This window comes from Globicephala melas, chromosome 14 (genome assembly GCF_963455315.2).
Source record: "Globicephala melas chromosome 14, mGloMel1.2, whole genome shotgun sequence".
NCBI classification, from domain to species: Eukaryota; Metazoa; Chordata; class Mammalia; order Artiodactyla; family Delphinidae; genus Globicephala; species Globicephala melas.
This window is the reverse complement of record NC_083327.1, coordinates 86,429,744-86,448,501: the sequence shown is the minus strand read 5'-3', so window position 1 is coordinate 86,448,501 and position 18,758 is coordinate 86,429,744. Positions and strand designations below refer to the sequence as shown.

Sequence of the window (18,758 nt, the reverse complement as noted above, 5' to 3'; positions counted from 1 at the left end):
CGCTTTCTTTCTGAGGCATCCCAACCCTCTGGCACCTCTTGGACAGTGTTCCCCGTGTTTCCTCTTTTCTCCTTTCATGGACCTGTCAGTTAGACCGCTGTTTAAACACCACCCCCCTGTGGCCAGTGTTTCCGAGGTGCGTCCTTCAGCCCAACCCAGCGCCCTCCAGGAGGCCACCTGGCCGCTCTCAGCGGCACTCTTGCCTCTGGGGCTTTGCTCACCTGCCTCGCCGACCTTGAACGCTCTCCTGCCCTCAGCCCCTACCCATCGAGCTTGTCTGGGCTATGCTCGTGGCCCATGAACACACACTTTCTGACCTCGGTCTTTTGTATGAGCATCTCCCCCTGCTGGACCTCAAGCCTCCCAGTGTCCACTACGTAATACTAGTGGGTGCCTAATGGAGGTTTGTTGAGTGAAGAAAATGTAGCAATAATTCAAAGAAGGATGAACCCATCCTTGGCCTGTCCACGAGCTTCCAGCCAAAGCCTGGCCCTTCCTCAGTCGTTCGTTCACTCACTCACTCAGTACCACCCGAGCCCCAGATGCCCCGGATACCAAGCTGAGCCAGTCCACACGCTGTCCTTCCTTCCTGCAGCTTCAGCCAAGTGAGAAGACAGGTGTTAATCAAATAAACAAACATTTCGGCTGCTGTGAGTAGACCCGTGAGGCCTCTCAGATGCCACCTGCCCCCGCTGGGATTCGCCCAGGACCCCCAGCTCCGGGACTGGCCACGCTCTGCACACCCCGCCGTCCAGGCAGGGCCGTCCTGTCCGTGTGGCACCCTCTTGCCCCACCCGTCCGTCAGACAGCTCAGATGCTGTGCTTCCCCTCCGTCCTCCGGCCGGTCTCCTCAAGGCCACAAACACACACAGCCGCTCCCCCTCACATCCTGCCTGCCTTTCACGGCTCCCAACTTCCAGTCCTTTCTGCCGGCGCCAGACCCTCCCCTCCGCCCAGGACCGACCCCCTCCATCCCACAGCCCAGCTCCTTCTGAGGGCTCTCAAGTTCACGGTCTGAACGGACCACGACTATAGTCTTCTTAACACCACTGAGGCTTTACGTTCTCGAAATCTCATAGCACCGTTTCCCCTTTTCTGCCAGTCTTGCTGGCCACCTTGCGCTGTGTCTGTTTGCAGGAGGCCTGACCCCTTTGCATTCCCCCAATGCGGAGCTCAAGTCATTTCACAGCGAGTCAAAGCTCAGTGAGCATCTCTGCAGAAGGCCCTCGACGAGGGCTGGATAGCACGGACCACCCGCCGACCTGCAGCGCTGCGGCTCTGTACATAAGCCACGTGGGCCCTGCCTGCAGATCGGGCTGACCACGGCCTGGTTCGGAGCTGGGCTGTGGGTGCTCGCTCAGCTCAGAGCATCTGAACCTGAGGTGCCCTGCCTTACGCAGGAATCCCTCAGACCTTGGCCCCGAGACACAGTGGTGCCAGGAGTATGCCCTGGGCTGAGGGATGCACAGTGTCCAACAGTGTCCCAGCGTCAGAGCCCGGAGACAGGCCCCCCAGGCAGTCCTGGCTTTCCTTGATTTATTTTAACGTTTCGGAGGCCGGGGAGGCGCCCTTGGCGACTGACAGCCCTGGTGGGACCTGACGCAGGGCTGCGTGCCGTTGAGCACCGGCCTGCGCCCCGAGGATGGGCTGACCTGGCTTAGAAGGCAGCAGCGAGACGCTCGGTACCCTTGCTGGGAGTGCTCAGTCCTCCTGAGCCTGGGTGCTGGTGCTGGGGGCACTCTGCCTGCAGAGATCCAGCAGACACCCAGCAATGAGGGGGATGTGGGCAGAGAGGCCCGGACTTGAATGTCCGGCCCAAGGCTGCCCCGTCTCCCAGTTCCAGGCAGAGAAGCCAAGCGGAGGGCATCTCCGCGTGGCCCTGAGGCAGATCCCGCTGCCTGAAGAGCGCACTTGAGGCCGAGGCGTCACCAGGCTCTGAACAGATGGCTGAGCACCTTGTTCTGATTGCTGCTGCTGCTGCTGCTGCCCAAAGAAAACTCTGCCAGGAGCCCAAGCCCCTCTGGGGACGGGAGGGCGTCAGGTCCAGCTGGACGCAGGCCTGGGCGTCTGGAGGACCGCCGCCAGGGCTGCCGAAGCCTCCCAGCTGGATAACACTTTCCCCCCTGCCAACCGGCTGCGGGGCCGGCACGCTAGCCCTCCTGGAAGGTTGCCTACGGCATTCGGGCCGTTTCTTTCCTCTTCATCCTTTGAACTTGGGCGTGTGCCCAGGTGCCCTGGAACGACGGGGCCGAGAGGCAGAGTCCTCGGGGCTCTTGTCTCCACCTGGGCAGGAGCGGGTGGGGAGGGTGAACGGTGGGGCCCCTGCATCATGTCAGCGTTGCTCTGGGAAGGCTGAATGGTGGCAGAAAGCAAGTGATTTAATCTTGCTCTTACTGTTCCATTTGCAAAATGGGACTCTTCCTGCTTCATAAGGAATCATTAAGACAGTGTGTGGGCTTCCCTGGTGGCGCAGTGGTTGAGAGTTCGCCTGCCAATGCAGGGGACGTGGGTTCGTGCCCCGGTCTGGGAGGATCCCACATGCCGCGGAGCAGCTGGGCCCGTGAGCCATGGCCGCTGAGCCTGCGCGTCCGGAGCCTGTGCTCCGCAACGGGAGAGGCCGCAACAGTGAGAGGCCCGCGTACCGCAAGAAAAAAAAAAAAGTAAGACAGTGTGTTATTAAAAGGGGAAAGGGGCAGGGGAGATAAATTAGGAGTTAGGGATTAACATAGACTACTATATATAAAATAAACAACAAGGACCTATTGTAGAGCACAGGGAAATATACTCAATATTTTATAATAAGCTATAAGGGAAAAGAATCTGAAAAAGAGGAGAGAGAGAGAGAGAGAAAGAGAGAGAGAGGGAATATGTATATGTAAAAAAATAAAATGCTTCGAATTTTTTTTAAAAAGACAGTGTGTTATTATAAAACACTGTGAAGGGCTGTACACAGTGGAGTGAAGAGAATGAACGCCCCAGACCAAGGTTAAAATGCAATGGTTTCGTCTATCTCTGAACGCGGGTGGAGTTAGTACAAGCCTCGACTGGATTGGATCCAACAATCATAAATCTCTTGACCCACCTCCCAGGGCTCAAGAACAAAGGCATAATCTTGCTACTTGCTCAGAGTAATTAATGAGGGCCAGGTTGTTAAAAATATAATGTATGAAAGTATATCACAATATATTGTCAAAAATTTCCTAAAAATTAAAGGTATATGTAAAATAAAATGTTAAATGTAGAAATAGCAAAGTTAAAAGCATATAATAATAAGGAGAAAGTGAGCATGGCAGTCATCTAGGCTTATGCTGCCGGACTCACGGTCATTGTCTAAAACGAGTGCTGAGCTTACTGGCAGCCCAGGCGATAAAAAAGAACACAGATGGCCTAACAATCATTATCTGATACCAGGAGGCTTGCCAGTGTTTCAAAAGAGAATAATTTTCTGGGTCCTGAGAGAATAGTTTCCGAGGTCCTAAGATGTAAAGGAGTATTCACGTGGGTCGCAGGTGAGGAATGTGGACGAGCCCCTGGATGCTGGCTATGTTCTGGCTGGTTGGTCCTGGTGACCACTGACAGCAGCTCAGGGACTTCTGCCAGACGGTGATTCCGTGGACAGGTAGGGCCAGGGGTGCTGCAGGGCCAGGAGGGCGGCTTTCAGTGAATAAGGTCAATCACTTCCCACTGAGCCCTCCAGGAGCCTGGAAAGTTCTACTCAAGGCCAGGCTTTGGGCCCAGGTGACCCACAGCCTCAGCCTCACCCAGAACGTACTAGCACCGCTCCAACGGGGTTTACGTAGTCAGGGAGTAAAGTACACAAGCCATTTTACTAGTCGGAGAGGAAGACAAAATAAATCACATAGAATGTGAGGGTTAAAAAGGACTAAGGGGGCTTCCCTGGTGGCGCAGTAGTTGAGAGTCTGCCTGCCGATGCAGGGGACACGGGTTCGTGCCCCGGTCCGGGACGATCCCACATGCCGCGGAGCGGCTGGGCCCATGAGCCATGGCCGCTGAGCCTGTGCGTCCGGAGCCTGTACTCCGCAACGGAAGAGGCCACAACAGTGAGAGGCCCGCGTACCGGGGGGGGGAAAAAAAAAAAAAAAAAAGGACTAAGGTGTTTGGCACTCCTTTCCAGTTTCACGCTCACATCAAAGACGAGGATGGTGTTTCTTCCCGAGTCCCTTTCCAGACCCGGGTCGCAGCTCTCCTCCGCATCCCTGAGCCCCCTCCAGCCCCCTCCAGACCTGCTCTCGGAACCTCCCCCTCCCCCAGCCGCACGGCCCTCTCCAGGCCTCCCTCCTGCCCATCACCTGTGTTCATCTCCCATTTCCCACCTCCCCACGCGCTTCCAACTGCCCCATCAAATTACCTCCACTCCGGCTCACGGGGCCCAAGCTTCCTGGTTTTCTCTTTCAAATACCAGAATTAAATATTTGACGTATCAATCTGATTGCCAAGTATGTCTCCAGGGCTTCGTCTCCGCTCAAGGGCAAGTCTCCCCCCTCCCGTGCCGTGGGGAGGTGAGGCTCTGCTGGCAGACCAGCTGGGACACATTCACGGTGGTGCTTCGTCTGCTGGCCTCCAGATGCTCGGCTAAGCGTCTGGGTAAAGCAGCCTGCTGGGGGGGGCGCGTCTCGTGAGCTGCAGGGGCGCCCCCAGCCCAGGCGACGCGGTGGCCCCCCACAGGGCCGTCACCACCACCTTGCTGAGCCCTTGACCAGCCATGAGCCTTCTGCGTGTGTTAGCTCATTTCATCCTCACGGTTGGGGGCAGTTTGAGTTTGTCTCTCCTGACCTCTGACCCAGGGGTCCAGCCTGGCGTGGAGCCCGGGCATCAGCATTTCTAAAAGCTCCCCGAGTGTTTGAAAGTGTAGCCAGTGTGAGGCTCCCCTGGTTTTAAAATCATGTTATTTCTCTGCTGCTGCAGCAGCGTGCTCCCCCCGGCCTCCAGCCACCCACTCTGGGGGCCAGGCCTCCCCTGCGGATCTCTGCCCCCCAACTCAGCCACGGGCAGACAACACTCGTGAGCTCCGGGGGGTCTGGGCCTCGGCTCTCGGCTCTCTCCCGCCAGGCCCCAGACACTCCTCTGCTTCCAGCATCACCTCCCTCGGTCGCCAGCCCCTGTGGGCTTTGCTTCTGCGAAAGCTTCCAGCCCCTCTCTCCTTGGTCTCTGGTGCTTCACGAGCCAACAACAATCTTCCAAAGTGCCGGAGTCATATGCTGCTTCCCCTGCCCACACACCACCAGCCATGGTCCTTTTCTTTCAGGGTGAAGTCCAGCGGCTTAGCCTGGTTTACAGGACCCTCCAGGATTCGGTCCTCTCTCGTCCTTGTCCCCCGCCATCCCTTTTCTCCCCGAGATATAATACACACTTCCCCCAATACAAGTCTATGTGTGTATTACTTATAATCATCTGTGCGTCTAAGCGGGTACTGCTGGCTTTACTAAAATGCCTTTCTTCCTCCACTGCTGGCCCACATTAGTGCTCAAAATTCCCCTTAGATGTCTTTCCTTAGGGGAAGTCTTTTAAAACTGCCCTAACCTCCCCCAGGCAGCAGCCTGGCTGGCTCAGGTGCCCTTCCATGGCTTCCCCAGAGGGTTCTGCCCTTTATTCCTCGCCGGCCCTTGAGGCTCCTCCCGGGATAACAATCTGTCCCCTTGTCTGTCCCCTCCCCAGCGTGAGAGTGGGAACGTGGGCAGATCCCACAGCTGGAGGAACCTGGGTCTGGAGCAGCAGTCGGTTAGTTTGTCCTTTCCTCCCGCCGGGGCTCAGCACCCTGGAGGGGCAGCAGGTGGGAGAGGAGTGCGTGTCCGGGGCCGTGGGGACCGGGCGGGCGGCGCCGCATCACCCGGGCAGCGGGACCTGGCACGACGGGTGTACGGCGCCCCCTGGCGGGTGGGGCGGGCGGAACAGGGCGCGCGGGCGGGCGGTCCTGGGCCGGTCATTCACCTGAGTTCCCCGGGCCATGCTCCAGCCACAGGTGATGCTCCTGGCCCACCTTCCTCTGGTTCAGTGGCCCGCTTGTTATTTCTGTTAGAACATCAGTCCGACTCTCAGTGCAACGCTCCTTCACCTCTTCTCCCCCAGTTCCCTACAAAAATAAAACAAAAAACCACAAGCCTCCCCACCAGGCTGCTTTGGGAGGGAAAGCCTCTTATCTAGGAATTCAAAAGCAGGTCATTCTCCTACGAGGCTCCGTCCATGTCCGCCCTCAGGATGTTTTCATACTGCATGAAGCAGCCCTTAATTAGAGACTAGTTCTTTCCTTCCAATCTCCAGTTCTGTGGGGTTTCTGTTTCCCTCCACCTACCGCCCTGGAATGTGATCAGGGACCCGAGTGGAGATTTTAACCTGTGGCCATGAGATCCACAAGGATTCACTGGTGGACACGCACAGGGAAACACGCATTCCATCGATGAAATTCTGAGGCGAGGGAAACGTCCTTAAAGAAAACCAGGCTTGGGAGGGTTCACATTTAATGTAGGTCTGTGGGAGGTTCCAGGGACGTGAGGAACCCCAGAGCCACCGTTTGAAGGTCTTTGCCCCCAGCCCCTCCCCTCTGCTGCTGTCTCCTCAGCCCCCTCGCTGTCCCACCTGCCCCTCCAGCTCTGCAGCTGAGTTTCCTACTCCCAGCCACTGCCAATCCAGAAAATAGGCAGAGGCCTACTGTGTGCTGGGTGATCACCACACAGGGTAAATAGGGTAAACAATGTCCGTGACAAACGTTACCAAAGGGAGAAAGCTTAACCCTGGTGCACCCCGTAGCTGGTGGGAGACATCCGACTGAATGCAAACCAAACGTCGAAGAGCCGAGGGCCTCCATCACTCCAGGCGGAGGGATGCCAAGGCCATGAGACTGACCAAGAGGGTCTCCAGGCGGAGGGACGCCAGGGCCATGAGACTGACCAAGAGGGTCTCCAGGCGGAGGGACGCCAGGGCCATGAGACTGACCAAGAGGGTCTCCAGGCGGAGGGACGCCAGGGCCATGAGACTGACCAAGAGGGTCTCCAGGCGGAGGGACGCCAGGGCCATGAGACTGACCAAGAGGGTCTCCAGGCGGAGGGACGCCAGGGCCATGAGACTGACCAAGAGGGTCTCCAGGGACACAAATGGCTGTAACGTGCTCCACAAAGCAAGTCTGAGGTGGCGTGGGCCCAGAGGAGGGGGCAGAATCCTGCCGGTGGGAAGGGACAAAGGGCAAGTAAGTGGGCTTTGAGAGCCGTGGGGCAGACATCTTTTGGGCAAAATTAAATGCTTTTTTATTCAGAAAAATCCAGAACGTATTGTGTTACTCATTCTGTGCTGAGACTACAAATACTTATAATTCTTACAATACTTCCCAGCTTTAAGCGAGTTATATACCAGTGAGGAGGACCAATGAGGACACGCATCTGTAAAGAGCGACGTGATATATAATTCAATACAATGTGTACTTGAGCGGCAGCGGGGTCAGGGAAGAAGGAGAAACATCCCAAGCAAGGCGGCCAGGCGCAGGGAGAGGCCCAGCGCCTGGGAAGGGCAGCCAGGGATGTGGAGCCGCAGCTCAGGCACAGCTGTGGACCGCCCACCGGTCCCATGCTGGGAGGGCCGCCCACCTCTCTCAGCCTCGGTGAGTGACTTCCCCACAGATTCTCAGAAGTCCCCGGAGCCAGGCAACGGCCCCGGCCAGAGTCCTGCCCTTCCCCTTCCCGAGGGGCCTCTGCTCTATCCCACGTGGGCTGACTCTCCAGGAGACTTGCTGACTCTTCACTCTCTCATCTGATTTTCACCTCCGGCCTGGGAGGGGGACCTTATAGAAAGGAGCTATGTCATTTCCAGGAAAAGAGGTCATTTCAGAGAAGACGCTGGAAGCAGTCTCAGAGGTTGGAAGTCCCCGCCTGGGGCAGTGTGCGAGGGTCCTGGGCACCAGTCTGAGTTTACGGTTCATGTCAAGGAAATTTAGCAACCTCAGAATGTTCCTAGGATGTGAATAGCACGTGTTTCATGCCTAAGAAATCACCTTGAGCATCATTTATTGTTGCGGAAAAATTTTTAATCTTACAAAAGTAAAATTTCAGCAGAAGTTGAGTAATTGTACTTAAACTGCAACACGGTGTGCAAATGCACTTCCTAGTTAAAACAAAAAAGCTCTTTAATGTTTTTCTTCATTTTTTTTTCAGGACAGGTGTAAATGAACGGAGTTTCAAACTCAAAATGATGAAAATCCCCTACATAGACCTTCCTGAGTGGATACACAAGAGGAAGATGAGGACAGAAGTTAAGGTGACGGCACAGGACTTGTTTTCAAAGGTGTTCTTTTTAGTTTCATTGCTCCTGGAGAAATCAACTTATATCAAAATATGGCATTCCTTGTATTTTTTGTGAAACTGAGAATTTGTAATTATTTATTCATTCAGTTGTTTATTCAAGAAATCAGTGGGGACTTCCCTGGTGGTGCAGTGGTTGAGAATCTGCCTGCCAATGCAGGGGACACGGGTTCGAGCCCTGGTCCGGGAAGATCCCAGATGCCACGGAGCAGCTAAACCCATGCGCCACAACTACTGAGCCTGCACTCTAGAGCCCGTGAGCCACAACTGCTGAGCCCACGTGCCACAACTACTGAGCCCGCGCACCTACAGCCCGTGCTCCGCAACAAGAGAAGCCACCGCAATGAGAAGCCTGTGCGCCGCAACAAAGAGTAGCCCCCACTCGCCGCAACTAGAAAAAGCCCGCAAGCAGCAACGAAGACCCAATGTAGCCAAAAATTAATTAATTAACAAAAAAGAAATCAGTGGATCACTGCCACACACGCAGTCCCTCTCTGCCCCTAAGGGTGGAGCTGCGTCTGATCCACTGGGTGACACACCTGGGTCACCCAGTGGTGGTGAGTGAGCGGTGATGAGGGCAGTGCTATTTTCGAAGGCTGGTCCCCGAAGGCCCTCTTGACAAGTGACAGTTGAAGCGAGTTCTTGAAGGGAAGTGAGCGCAGGAGCATCTGTGTGTGACGCGGAGACAGGCACGACGGCGCCTAGAGGTTGAAGAAGTTTCTGTGACTTTCTCTTGCAAGAATAAGTAAAAGTATCCAAGAGCCTTTTCTAAATTAGATACTACCACGTACTCTCAGGTTACAAAAATTAAAACAATCTCATCTTGATGCAGAATTAGAAAGTTGAAAGTTCAGTGGAAGGGAATAAGTAGTAAAGAAATAAAGTCAAATATGTAGAATGTGATCAATTTGCTTTTGAATATTTTGTACTTTTGTTTAAAAATTTTCCTTCTGTCGCATCACAGGAAATCACAGACGCCCTTCTGAGGAGCTAGCACCAGTGAGTAGAGACGGTCCGTAGGGTACAGGCTCCCAGCGGGCGGGGTCGGCATGGGGTGTGGCCAGCTGAGTGCCCCCCGCTGTCCCGGCCAGGAACCCTGCAGGAGGCAGGTTTCAGCAGTGACCTTCATGCCGCTGTTGAAATTTCCATGCCGTAAATGAGACGATGGTCACTGGAAGCCATGCCACGTCGGGGAAAGGCAGGGAGAAGGGACGTCACCTCCAGGGCTCTGCACTTGCTGGAGGAGACCTCACGTCTCGGGGGAAACTCACCGAAAGTGTCTTCACCAGGGAAACAGGCATGAGCAACCCCAGGACGCGGGCCCCCTTTCTCCCTTCAGACGGAGGATACACGCGGGAGCTCGAAATCTGGAAGACAGGCAAGCAGGACGTAGCTGCTAACGGTTTATGAGGTGGCCAGTAGCCTCCTGCCTTGACCACGTTTGGGAAGCAGTGGAACCTTAGTCCTTATTTATGCAGCAACGTCGTGGACCTGGAGATGCTCACACTAAGTGAAGTCCACCAGACCGAGAAGGACGAGTACCTCGCGATATGACTTATATGTGGGCTCTAAAACACGATCCAAATGAACTTATCTGTGAAACAGAAACAGACTCACAGATGTAGAGAACAGACTTGTGGTTGCCAAGTGGGGCGGGGGGATGGATTGGGAGTGTGGGGTCAGCAGATGCAAACTAGTATACATAGAATGGATAAACACGGTCTTACTGTACAGTACAGGGCAATATCCTGTGATAAAGCGCAATGGGAAAGAATATGAGAAAGAACACATGTATGTATGACTGAATCCCTTTGCTGTAGAGCAGAAAATAACACAACATTGTAAATCAGTTGATTTACTTCAATACTTCAGTAAAATACTTTTTTTTTTTTTTTTTTTTTTTTTTTTTGCGGTACTCGGGCCTCTCACTGCTGTGGCCTCTCCCGTTGCAGAGCACAGGCTCCGGACGCGCAGGATCAGCGGCCATGGCTCACGGGCCCAGCCGCTCCGCGGCATGTGGGATCTTCCCAGACCGGGGCATGAACCCGTGTCCCCTGCATCGGCAGGCGGACTCTCAACCACTGCACCACCAGGGAAGCCCTACACATATATTTTTAAGCATAAACTGTGTCACACAACAACTATTTTTTGTGGCTTATGTGATCATTTTCCCAGATCAGAAGACACGATGCTGCAGGGTGGGTTCCCTGGCGGGTGGTGGGACTGCCCCCTGCCCACCCCCTCCTCAGCCTCCCCTGGTCAGCACTGTCTGCAGTTTCTTCTCTCTTCCTCTCTTTCTCAGCTCTTCTTTCCCCAGACATTGAGATGGGCCAACATCATTTCTCTGGCTGTGAGAGCTGTCGGAAAGGCATTTAGTGGACTTTAAACCCTTGTTTTCATGAGATCAGTCACAACATCTTAATCACACGTATTCTCTCTCTCTCTCCCTCTCTCTCCCTGTCTCTTTCTCTCTATCTCTGTCTCTGTGTGTGTCTCTCTTTCACCCAGAGGGTGTGATGCCCACCTGGACATAATTAACCACATTGCGAGGCTGTGGCTACCACACAGCGTACGCTGCCAGCCTTAGTCTCAGACTGATGCTTCCAAAGAAAATGGTTCCCTCTCATGTGTAAACTCACAGTTTAAAAACTTATTTTTAAAATTTACAGTTATTTCCTGATTATTAAAGTGATCTATTCTGTTATAGAATATATAGGAAGCTCTAAAGTAAAAAAAAAAAAAATCGTTTGTAATCCCATTACTTGGAGATAGCTACTTGCTAAAAATTTGGTAAATTTCCTCCCAGTACTTTCTATAAACAAGCAAGATTAGGTGCTGCTCTGCACAGTTGACAATGTGGATTTTTTTATCCATCTAATCTGTAACCTTAAACAACTTCTCATGTCATTGTGTTTTGAAATATTTAGAACATCGGCATCATAGACACGTCACAGGGATCTCCTGTCGCTCAGTCTTTGCTTATGTCACTAGCTATCACTTTATGAAAGACTCTAAGACATGGAACTTGTGTCCAAGGTACAGGAGGGCTTTGCGTGTGTTTGATTTTAATTTTTGCTGTTTGTTTTTAGTAAATGGGTGTAAAGTTGACAAAGAAGATCTTACGTTCCTTCGGTGTTCTTTCTAGATCTATCAGGCCAGGAATCTGGGGAAGAAAAATAATTTGAGGGGACCTGCCGAGGAGGCACTGAGAGTGGATTCTCCAAGGACGGGACCCTGCGTCCACAGACACCAGGCCCTACCCCCTGCCCCAGACTTGCAGCCCTGGGACCGTGTCGCGTCCCGGCAGAGCTGCAGCTCTGTTGTTCTGTCAGTGACCTGGTTTCGCTGGGCTCGCCCCAGGTCTCTTCAGCTCTGGGAACTTGTACTCGGCCCACCAAAGTGTGAGTTTCAGGGACAGGCCCTCCTTTTCCTGTTTCTTAGGCTTGTGGTTACGAAGAGCCGGCCGCTCCCCAAGCTGTGACACTGGACGGGCAGCCCCCTCGTGGGCGAGTGGGTGGTAGATTCCCACAGGGCTTGAAGGGGAGGGAAACTTTGAAAGAGAATCACAGTTTACTGACCAAGTATTCTTCATTTATTGACTTTGAACAAAAAGTGAAACCAACTGGAGTGAGAACAGAGAAGTTTCCTTAATAGGAAGAGTATTGAAGAAATAGAATGGTTTTTGAAAATGGAGTTTCTAAGGTTAAAAAGATTGAACAAGAACCCTAAGGGAAAAGCTCGAATATTATAACTTTAAAAGAGAGGAAGTAAAGGACAATTCAGTCTTTCAGAAGTAAGGGCAATACACCAGGTGCTGATAAAGACAAGCAGAATTTTCAAAAATTCTGTAACTTTGATTTTCTATCTTTAAAAAGGAAAATGTGTAACTATTAATGTTTATGTTACCTATTGAGCTAGAATATTTATAATTTAGAAAGTCTTTGGTGTACTGTGGACAGAAATCTGCAATTAAGGGGTAGCTTTTAACGTCTCTCAAGTTATCATTGTGTTGAGAGAAAGGATTTAATCCGTTTCTTCCCTGCGTTTGTGTAACTCCCGTCCCTGAAAAGACGAGTGAGTGCCAGCTTTTCTGGTGTTACCGTGCGTGTGCCACGGCATCCCTGGAGGTGAGACACGTGGTCCCCAGCCAGCCCTCACCTGGAACAAACACATCCTTTTGTGCCCCCAAGGAACCCTTTATAACAGGCATGCAGTTCATGGGAGGTGTCCCTAGAGGTACCAGTCGGGACATTTCTGCAGCTCTGGACGCTTGGACGACTCTCCAAGTGCACCTCCTTAGGAAACACGAGGCAGGTGAACCTGCGTGACGCAGAGATGGGGGGACGTGTGGGCTGGTGGCCCAGTTGGAAAGGAAAACCCTGATAAAATTAAAGCAAGAAGGACTACATGTCAAGTGACCCAAAATGTCATGTAAATCAATAGTCGTGGTGGGCTTCCTGAGACATGGACTTCTCATGAACACAGGAGTGAGGCTGCTGCCAGCAGAGAAGCGGTGGGCAGCGTGGTCAAGACCCTGGGCTCTGGTGCAAGCTGGGCTGGGGGGACCTTGCTCCTGCCGCTGACTGCCCTGTGACCTGGAGCAAGCGACCTAACCTCTCTGAGCTGCCACGCCTTCATCCATAAAATAGGGCTTTCCCAACGCAGCCAAAAATAAATAAATGCATTTATTTAAAAAAAATAGAGCTTAAAATTGTACCTACTGCACCTCGTGTTGCTCGGTTCGTTGCAATAACACAGGAGAGCACATGACACGTGGAAAACATGCAGCGAAATAGTAATTCTTGCTGTTGAGACCCCTTAAAGCTTCCAAGTTAGGTCTCAGAAACAAAGGCATCGAAGCACCGTGGAACTGCAGCTGGGTGCGAAATTGTATTACTACATTGGGGAAAAAAAGTTTCGTTAAAAGTCTAAGCATCAGGCTTCCCTGGTGGCGCAGCGGTTGAGAGTCCGCCTGCCGATGCAGGGGACGCGGGTTCATGCCCCGGGCCGGGAAGATCCCACATGCCTCGGAGTGGCTGGGCCCGTGAGCAGCGGCCGCTGAGCCTGCGCGTCTGGAACCTGTGCTCCACAACGGGAGAGGCCACAGCAGTGAGAGGCCCGCGTACCGCAAAAAAAAAAAAAAAAGTCTAAGCATCGTTTTGTTAAAAGTCTAAGCATCAGACAGAGGTTAGTAATTACTGCAGCAAATGTATCTGGCAGCCGAGATGCCCCAGATACAGGGCACAGTGCTGTACCTGTAAGAGAACCTCAGCTACAAGGACCCCACAGGCAGCTATTGTCATATTCACCCCACATTGCTGCTAAGTGGAGAGACCAGGTAGAACCAGAGTCCGTTTGATTCCAAAGCCCGAACCAGGCTGAGCAGGGACTTCCCTGGGAGTCCAGCGGTTAGGACTCCGAGCTTCCACTGCAGGGCGCACGGGCTCCATCCCTGGTCAGGGAAGCCTCCTCAGCAGAAAATCAAATCTAACAAAACGAAAGGACAGGTGAAAATGGGCAACTACAAAATGGCCAGGCCCCCCCCCACCCCATACCCTCTTCGAGGGGAATGCGGGACCAGATCTACCGGAAAACAATGCAGACTTGAGAACCATCTGTTTGTTTCCATCATTATTTTAACTTTATAGACAGCAAGTCTTCCCAAACTTCTCAAGCCCCTTCAGTGACAGCTGTGGATGGAGAGCCATGCTCACGCGGACACTCTCAGGACACTAGGGCTTCAGTTTAATGCCAGACGTGGGAAGTGAAACACAATTTCCCTGCTTTCAGGGCAAAACAAAACTGCAAGAGGTTTTTTCCCTCTGCCCCAATCCTCTTTCCACAGACAAATTTTAGTTTGCCTTTGACTTTATTCGATGCTGGTCAGTGTGCTTTCTGTCCGTCTGCGGGAAAGAGAACGAACTCGGGCCTGCGTCCCTGTGCTCCGCTGCGTCAGGCTCGGCCGCGGCGGGGACTTGGCCACATGCTGCCACCCAACTGCTCGGTGGCGCACAGCTACGCGGCGGAGGTGAGCACGGCCTTGCTGCTGCTGCTGGAGTGTAGCCTGGGCACGCTGGGCAACGCCGTGGCGCTCTGGACCTTCTTCTTCCGTCTGAAGGTGTGGAAGCCCTACGCCGTCTACTTGTTCAACCTGGTCCTAGCAGACCTCCTGCTGGCTGCCTGCCTGCCCTTTCACGCCGCCTTCTACCTGCGGCAGAAGACCTGGGGCTTGGGACGTGCGTCTTGCCAAGGGATGCTCTTCCTGCGGTCCCTGTGCCGTGGGGCGGGTGTCGCCTTCCTCACCGCCGTGGCCCTGGACCGCTACCTCCGGGTGGTCCACTCGCGGCTCAAAGTCAACCTTCTGTCCGTGCGGGCGGCCTGGGGGATCTCGGTCCTGGTCTGGCTCGTGACGGCAGCCCTCACTCACCAAAGCGTGTTCCTCTCTGAGGCCGAGTGCCCCAGTTCTGAGCCCAGGACGGAGTCCTCCTTCAGCCTCGTCTGGCAGGAAGCCCTCTCCTTCCTCCAGTTTACCCTCGCCTTCGGCCTCATCCTGTTCTGCAGCGCCGGCGTCATCAGGACTCTCCAGAAGCGGCTCCGGGACCCACACAAGCAGCCCAAGCTGCAGAGGGCCCAGGCGCTGGTGGCCACGGTCGGGGTGCTGTTCACGCTGTGCTTTCTGCCCAGCTTCCTGGCCCGCATCCTGCTGGCCATCTTCCGAGGGGCGCTCAGCTGCGGGGTCCTGAGCTCCATGGTCCACGCCGCCGACGTGACCGGCAGCCTCACCTACCTGCAGGGCGTGCTGAACCCCGTGGTGTACTGCTTCTCGAACCCCGCCTTCAGACGCTCCTACCGCAAGCTCTTCTACACCCTCACCCTCAGGGCCCGAAAGCAGGAAGCAGAGGCTCCCGGCTGTGAGCTCAGAGATTCTTACTCCTGAGGATGGCCAGCTCCCCACCTCACATCCACGACAGCTACCCGGGGGGCGCTGAGCAGTCATGATGGTTAGTTAAGATTCTGCACTACACGCTTGAACGCAACTTCAGCACGTGTCACTGCTGTTTACCAGGATTTCCTTCAGCTATTTTGTGTTGCAGAGCAGTTCAGCAAAATGAGCGAGCAGAGCCTTTACACAATTCCCATGCAGGTTCAATCACTAAATGACTACGACACAGTCATAGCTGGAAAAAGATGCTGTGGTAGACCGGTGACGTGGAAGGTGGTGGACCGGTGACGCGGAAGGTGGTGGAAGGCGGCGTGGCAGACGCGGTCCTGACTCTGGTGTCGGCAAGTCACTTTATCCTTCTATGCTTGAATGCAAAAAATGCAAAAACTCTATGCTCTTTTTCTACCTACTGCACAGACTTGTGGCAACTGACATGGGGAAGTGGGGCTTTGGGTCTAAAAACAGGTTCCGCAGGGTGTAAGTCCTGAGCTCGGTTCTTCTTAGCTCACAACTGATGGTAAACTTGAGCTTCACCTGCACAGGTTTTACACATCACCTCCAAGACAACACAGTCAGTGCCCTCGTTTATTATAAGGAATACTTGCCTACTAAACGTCTCAAAATTGCTTCTAGTACTTTTTTTTAAGTTTGAATGTCTGAATACTTTTGGAACTCAATCTGCTTCCCCTGCTCTAAAAAAAATCACTGTACTTTAAGCCTCCTGGGAGAAACACACAGTATGAGATACCAATTTGCATGTGAAATGGTGATTTCCACCCAATGGCAACTCCTGAGGACAGCAGCTAGGGACCAGCCCGGGTTCAAGGCCACTGCAGGGAGGGTGGGCGCAGCCCCTGGACACCAACAAGGGCTGCATCTTTTCCTCTCACTCTTCTTAAATTATGTCCCGAATTTGTAGCTCATGCTGGTGACAAAGGATTTAGAAAGTCCGCTTCCTGTCTGCCTTCTCTCTCACTCTCTGTTCAAGGCGGTTGTGCTCTCCCCCAAAGGGACTCATGTAATACAGGGTCCCATGCAGCCCACACCAGGCAGCCTCACCTGGAGCTGCACCTGTACTGCCCCCAGGGAGAGACCTCTGCTTTTCCCAGGAGGTAGTCCTACGATAGCTGTAATAGTTAAGGTTAAAACTGCTGGCATTAGGCAATAGAAAAGGGCAAATCCTCACCCTCTCCCGGAGCTGTTTGCCTCCCGGGTAGGTTCCTTTTACCAGAACCAGACTTGAAATGCGGTGTGACCCCCACTATTGTGCTTCTGAAGGATGTAGACCCTGTTGACACCAGTATAATGTGCCCAGTGTCCCCAGGGGAGTGAGGGTCCCATCAGCAGCATTGTGCTATTTTCTCGGGTTTTATTTCCTCCTTAGTGAACAGAATTTCAAAGGGCTTAGAAGGGAAACGTGACCAGATGAGATGCAAAGAGGTCGAATAAAATTCTCTGATGGGAACATTCTAGGCTGTGTTTCTTCCCTTTCAAAGAAAAGAAATGTCTCCATTTTTCTTCCTTTGATCTTACTGCATATACAATTTTTAATGATCCTTTTAAAAAAATCCAACATTTAATATAAATATTTTCCATATTATGATAAATTCCCCGTAAGCATTACTGATGACCTAATCATCTTCCCAGAAGCTGTTTCTTAACCATTTTCCTGCTGATGACATTTAGATTCTTTACTCCCTACACAAGTGAATTCCACACCCTGAAAGCATGTACCCATTTACAGACATCAGGCGCCCTTAGGTGGGGCAAAGCCAGCTCATGTGGTTGTCTAGACAGGCCTGCTGGCGAACACTGGACACGAATGCTTCCCACGCACGGTCGGTCCTGCCTGGCTCCCTCCACGATGCTACGGCCAGCGGCTCTGCCTGGTGAAACGGGGAGGTCTCCTCACAGCATTACTGCCTCTCGGGCTCTTACTGACCTTCTTCTGGACTCGCTGTGGGGTCCAGGAGCTCCTGAAACCCCCCATGTCTCGGCTAACCCCGGGGTGGCCTGACTCGGTTGATCTGGGAGACATGGGTAGGTTCAAAGGCCCCTCATTAATCCCATTACTGTGCAGCCAGGGCTGAGAGTCCCTGGGTTACTGGCCACGGTCAGGGCCTTTGGGTCAGTATCCTGCTTGGTCACTTCCCTGCTTTGTGACCCGGGACAATTCACCGAACCACTCTGAGCTTTCCTCTTCCATAAAATGGGGATAATAACAACAGACCGTACGGGATTATTGTGGAGACCAAATAATACATAAAACTCTGTTGGGCACAGAGCCTGTACACGACCATATTCAGTGGGTGTTACTTTGCTGTTTCCAAGCGATAGGTTTATTCCCTGATCTTTGTTTATGTCTCCAACAGTCTGTGGGCCCTTTGCAGACACAGTTTTTCGCCAGTGCACCCTCAACACAGAGACTCGTGGACTGGGTGTCAAGCAGTTCTGCTAGGTCAAAGCTTTATTACTATTCTTTCTTCCTAGTAATTCTTTTCTGCATATTTTCCAAGGATTCTGTGGAAAGGACGATGCTTTGTAGTGGAAGCTTCAGGACCCTCTGAACACCCATCTCTGAGGATGTTTTGGTCACCCTGTCCTGTCACTCCCGTCAAAGACACCAGCTCTGCACTCAGACAGTTGTCTTCTTTAAAGACGTAGAGTGACAAGGTTCTCGACTTCTCCAAATTATTTTCTCTGAGAAAAGGAAAAGACTCAAAATGAAAGTGTGATTAAAGAGTACACGATGGGCCTCAGAACCACAGCTATGTGCTCCCAGTAGCAGATTTTGGTTTCTTTTCCCGTGTGACTCGCTTCTTGTAAGACAGCAGGTACCCAACCCTGGCTGCCAGGCTTGCAAATCTCAGAACTGTCTTAATCCCGACGTATTCAGGAGCCCAGATCTTCGTGTGAGTGGTGCATTTCTCTCCCTATTCAGGTAATGCCGTCCCTGTTTCAAAATCCTGGTCATCTACGTCTTTTTCTTTCCAAAATCCAGCAGAGGCCACTGAGCCCTCCCTGCACACACCCTGCAGGTGCCTGTGTGCTGTCTGGGACACTCCAGTCTCTGTCCTGGGAATCCCTACCCGCCACTCAGGTCCAGCCTCCGGGACCTACCTCTGACATGCCCCAGCCAGACCCCAGCATAGCGCCTGACTCAACCCAGCCCAAAGGCCTCCCGTGGGCCTCACGTCTGCTCTCCCCACCCAGTCAGCTCCTTGCACGGGGCCCGGCACACAGTAGACGCTTAATAACTGTGGAATAAACACATAAACAAATCGACCAGATTTAAAGCTAAAAAGTTCACTTTATCCACTATTTAATAGGTTTTTTAAAAAGAAAATTCACTTTGAAACACTAGATCCAGAGGCAAACTTAAAATTGTATCGTAAAGAATCTTCTAGGGAAACACAATACAAAGGAAAATATAATTTGCACATTTAATGGAGAAAAGTTTTTCCTCTATATTTTCGTAATAACTTCTGCCAAGAATTCAGGCAACGATT

General features: G+C 52.7%; 2 protein-coding genes across 2 annotated transcripts in view; both read left to right on the top strand.

The window, feature by feature from the left end:
• UNC93A (unc-93 homolog A) overlaps window positions 1–1,146 on the top strand; it is a 28,093-nt gene extending 26,947 nt beyond the window's left edge. The window contains exon 9 of the mRNA XM_030852832.2: window positions 1,138–1,146. Coding sequence (XP_030708692.2) covers window positions 1,138–1,146 — 9 coding nt within the window. The remainder of the gene's footprint in view (window positions 1–1,137) is intronic.
• Window positions 1,147–14,107: 12,961 nt separating this feature from the next.
• Window positions 14,108–16,780, top strand: GPR31 (G protein-coupled receptor 31). The gene is made up of 2 exons (XM_060283662.1): window positions 14,108–15,307; window positions 15,385–16,780. The coding sequence occupies exon 1, from the start codon at window positions 14,290–14,292 to the stop codon at window positions 15,241–15,243; it is 954 nt and encodes a 317-aa protein (XP_060139645.1). The 5' UTR covers window positions 14,108–14,289; the 3' UTR covers window positions 15,244–15,307; window positions 15,385–16,780.
• The last annotated feature ends 1,978 nt before the right edge of the window (window positions 16,781–18,758 follow it).

Coding starts and splice junctions, on each gene's coding strand:
- GPR31 (XM_060283662.1), top strand. CDS start 14,290: ATGCTGCCACCCAACTGCTCGGTGGCGCACAGCTACGCGGCGGAGGTG.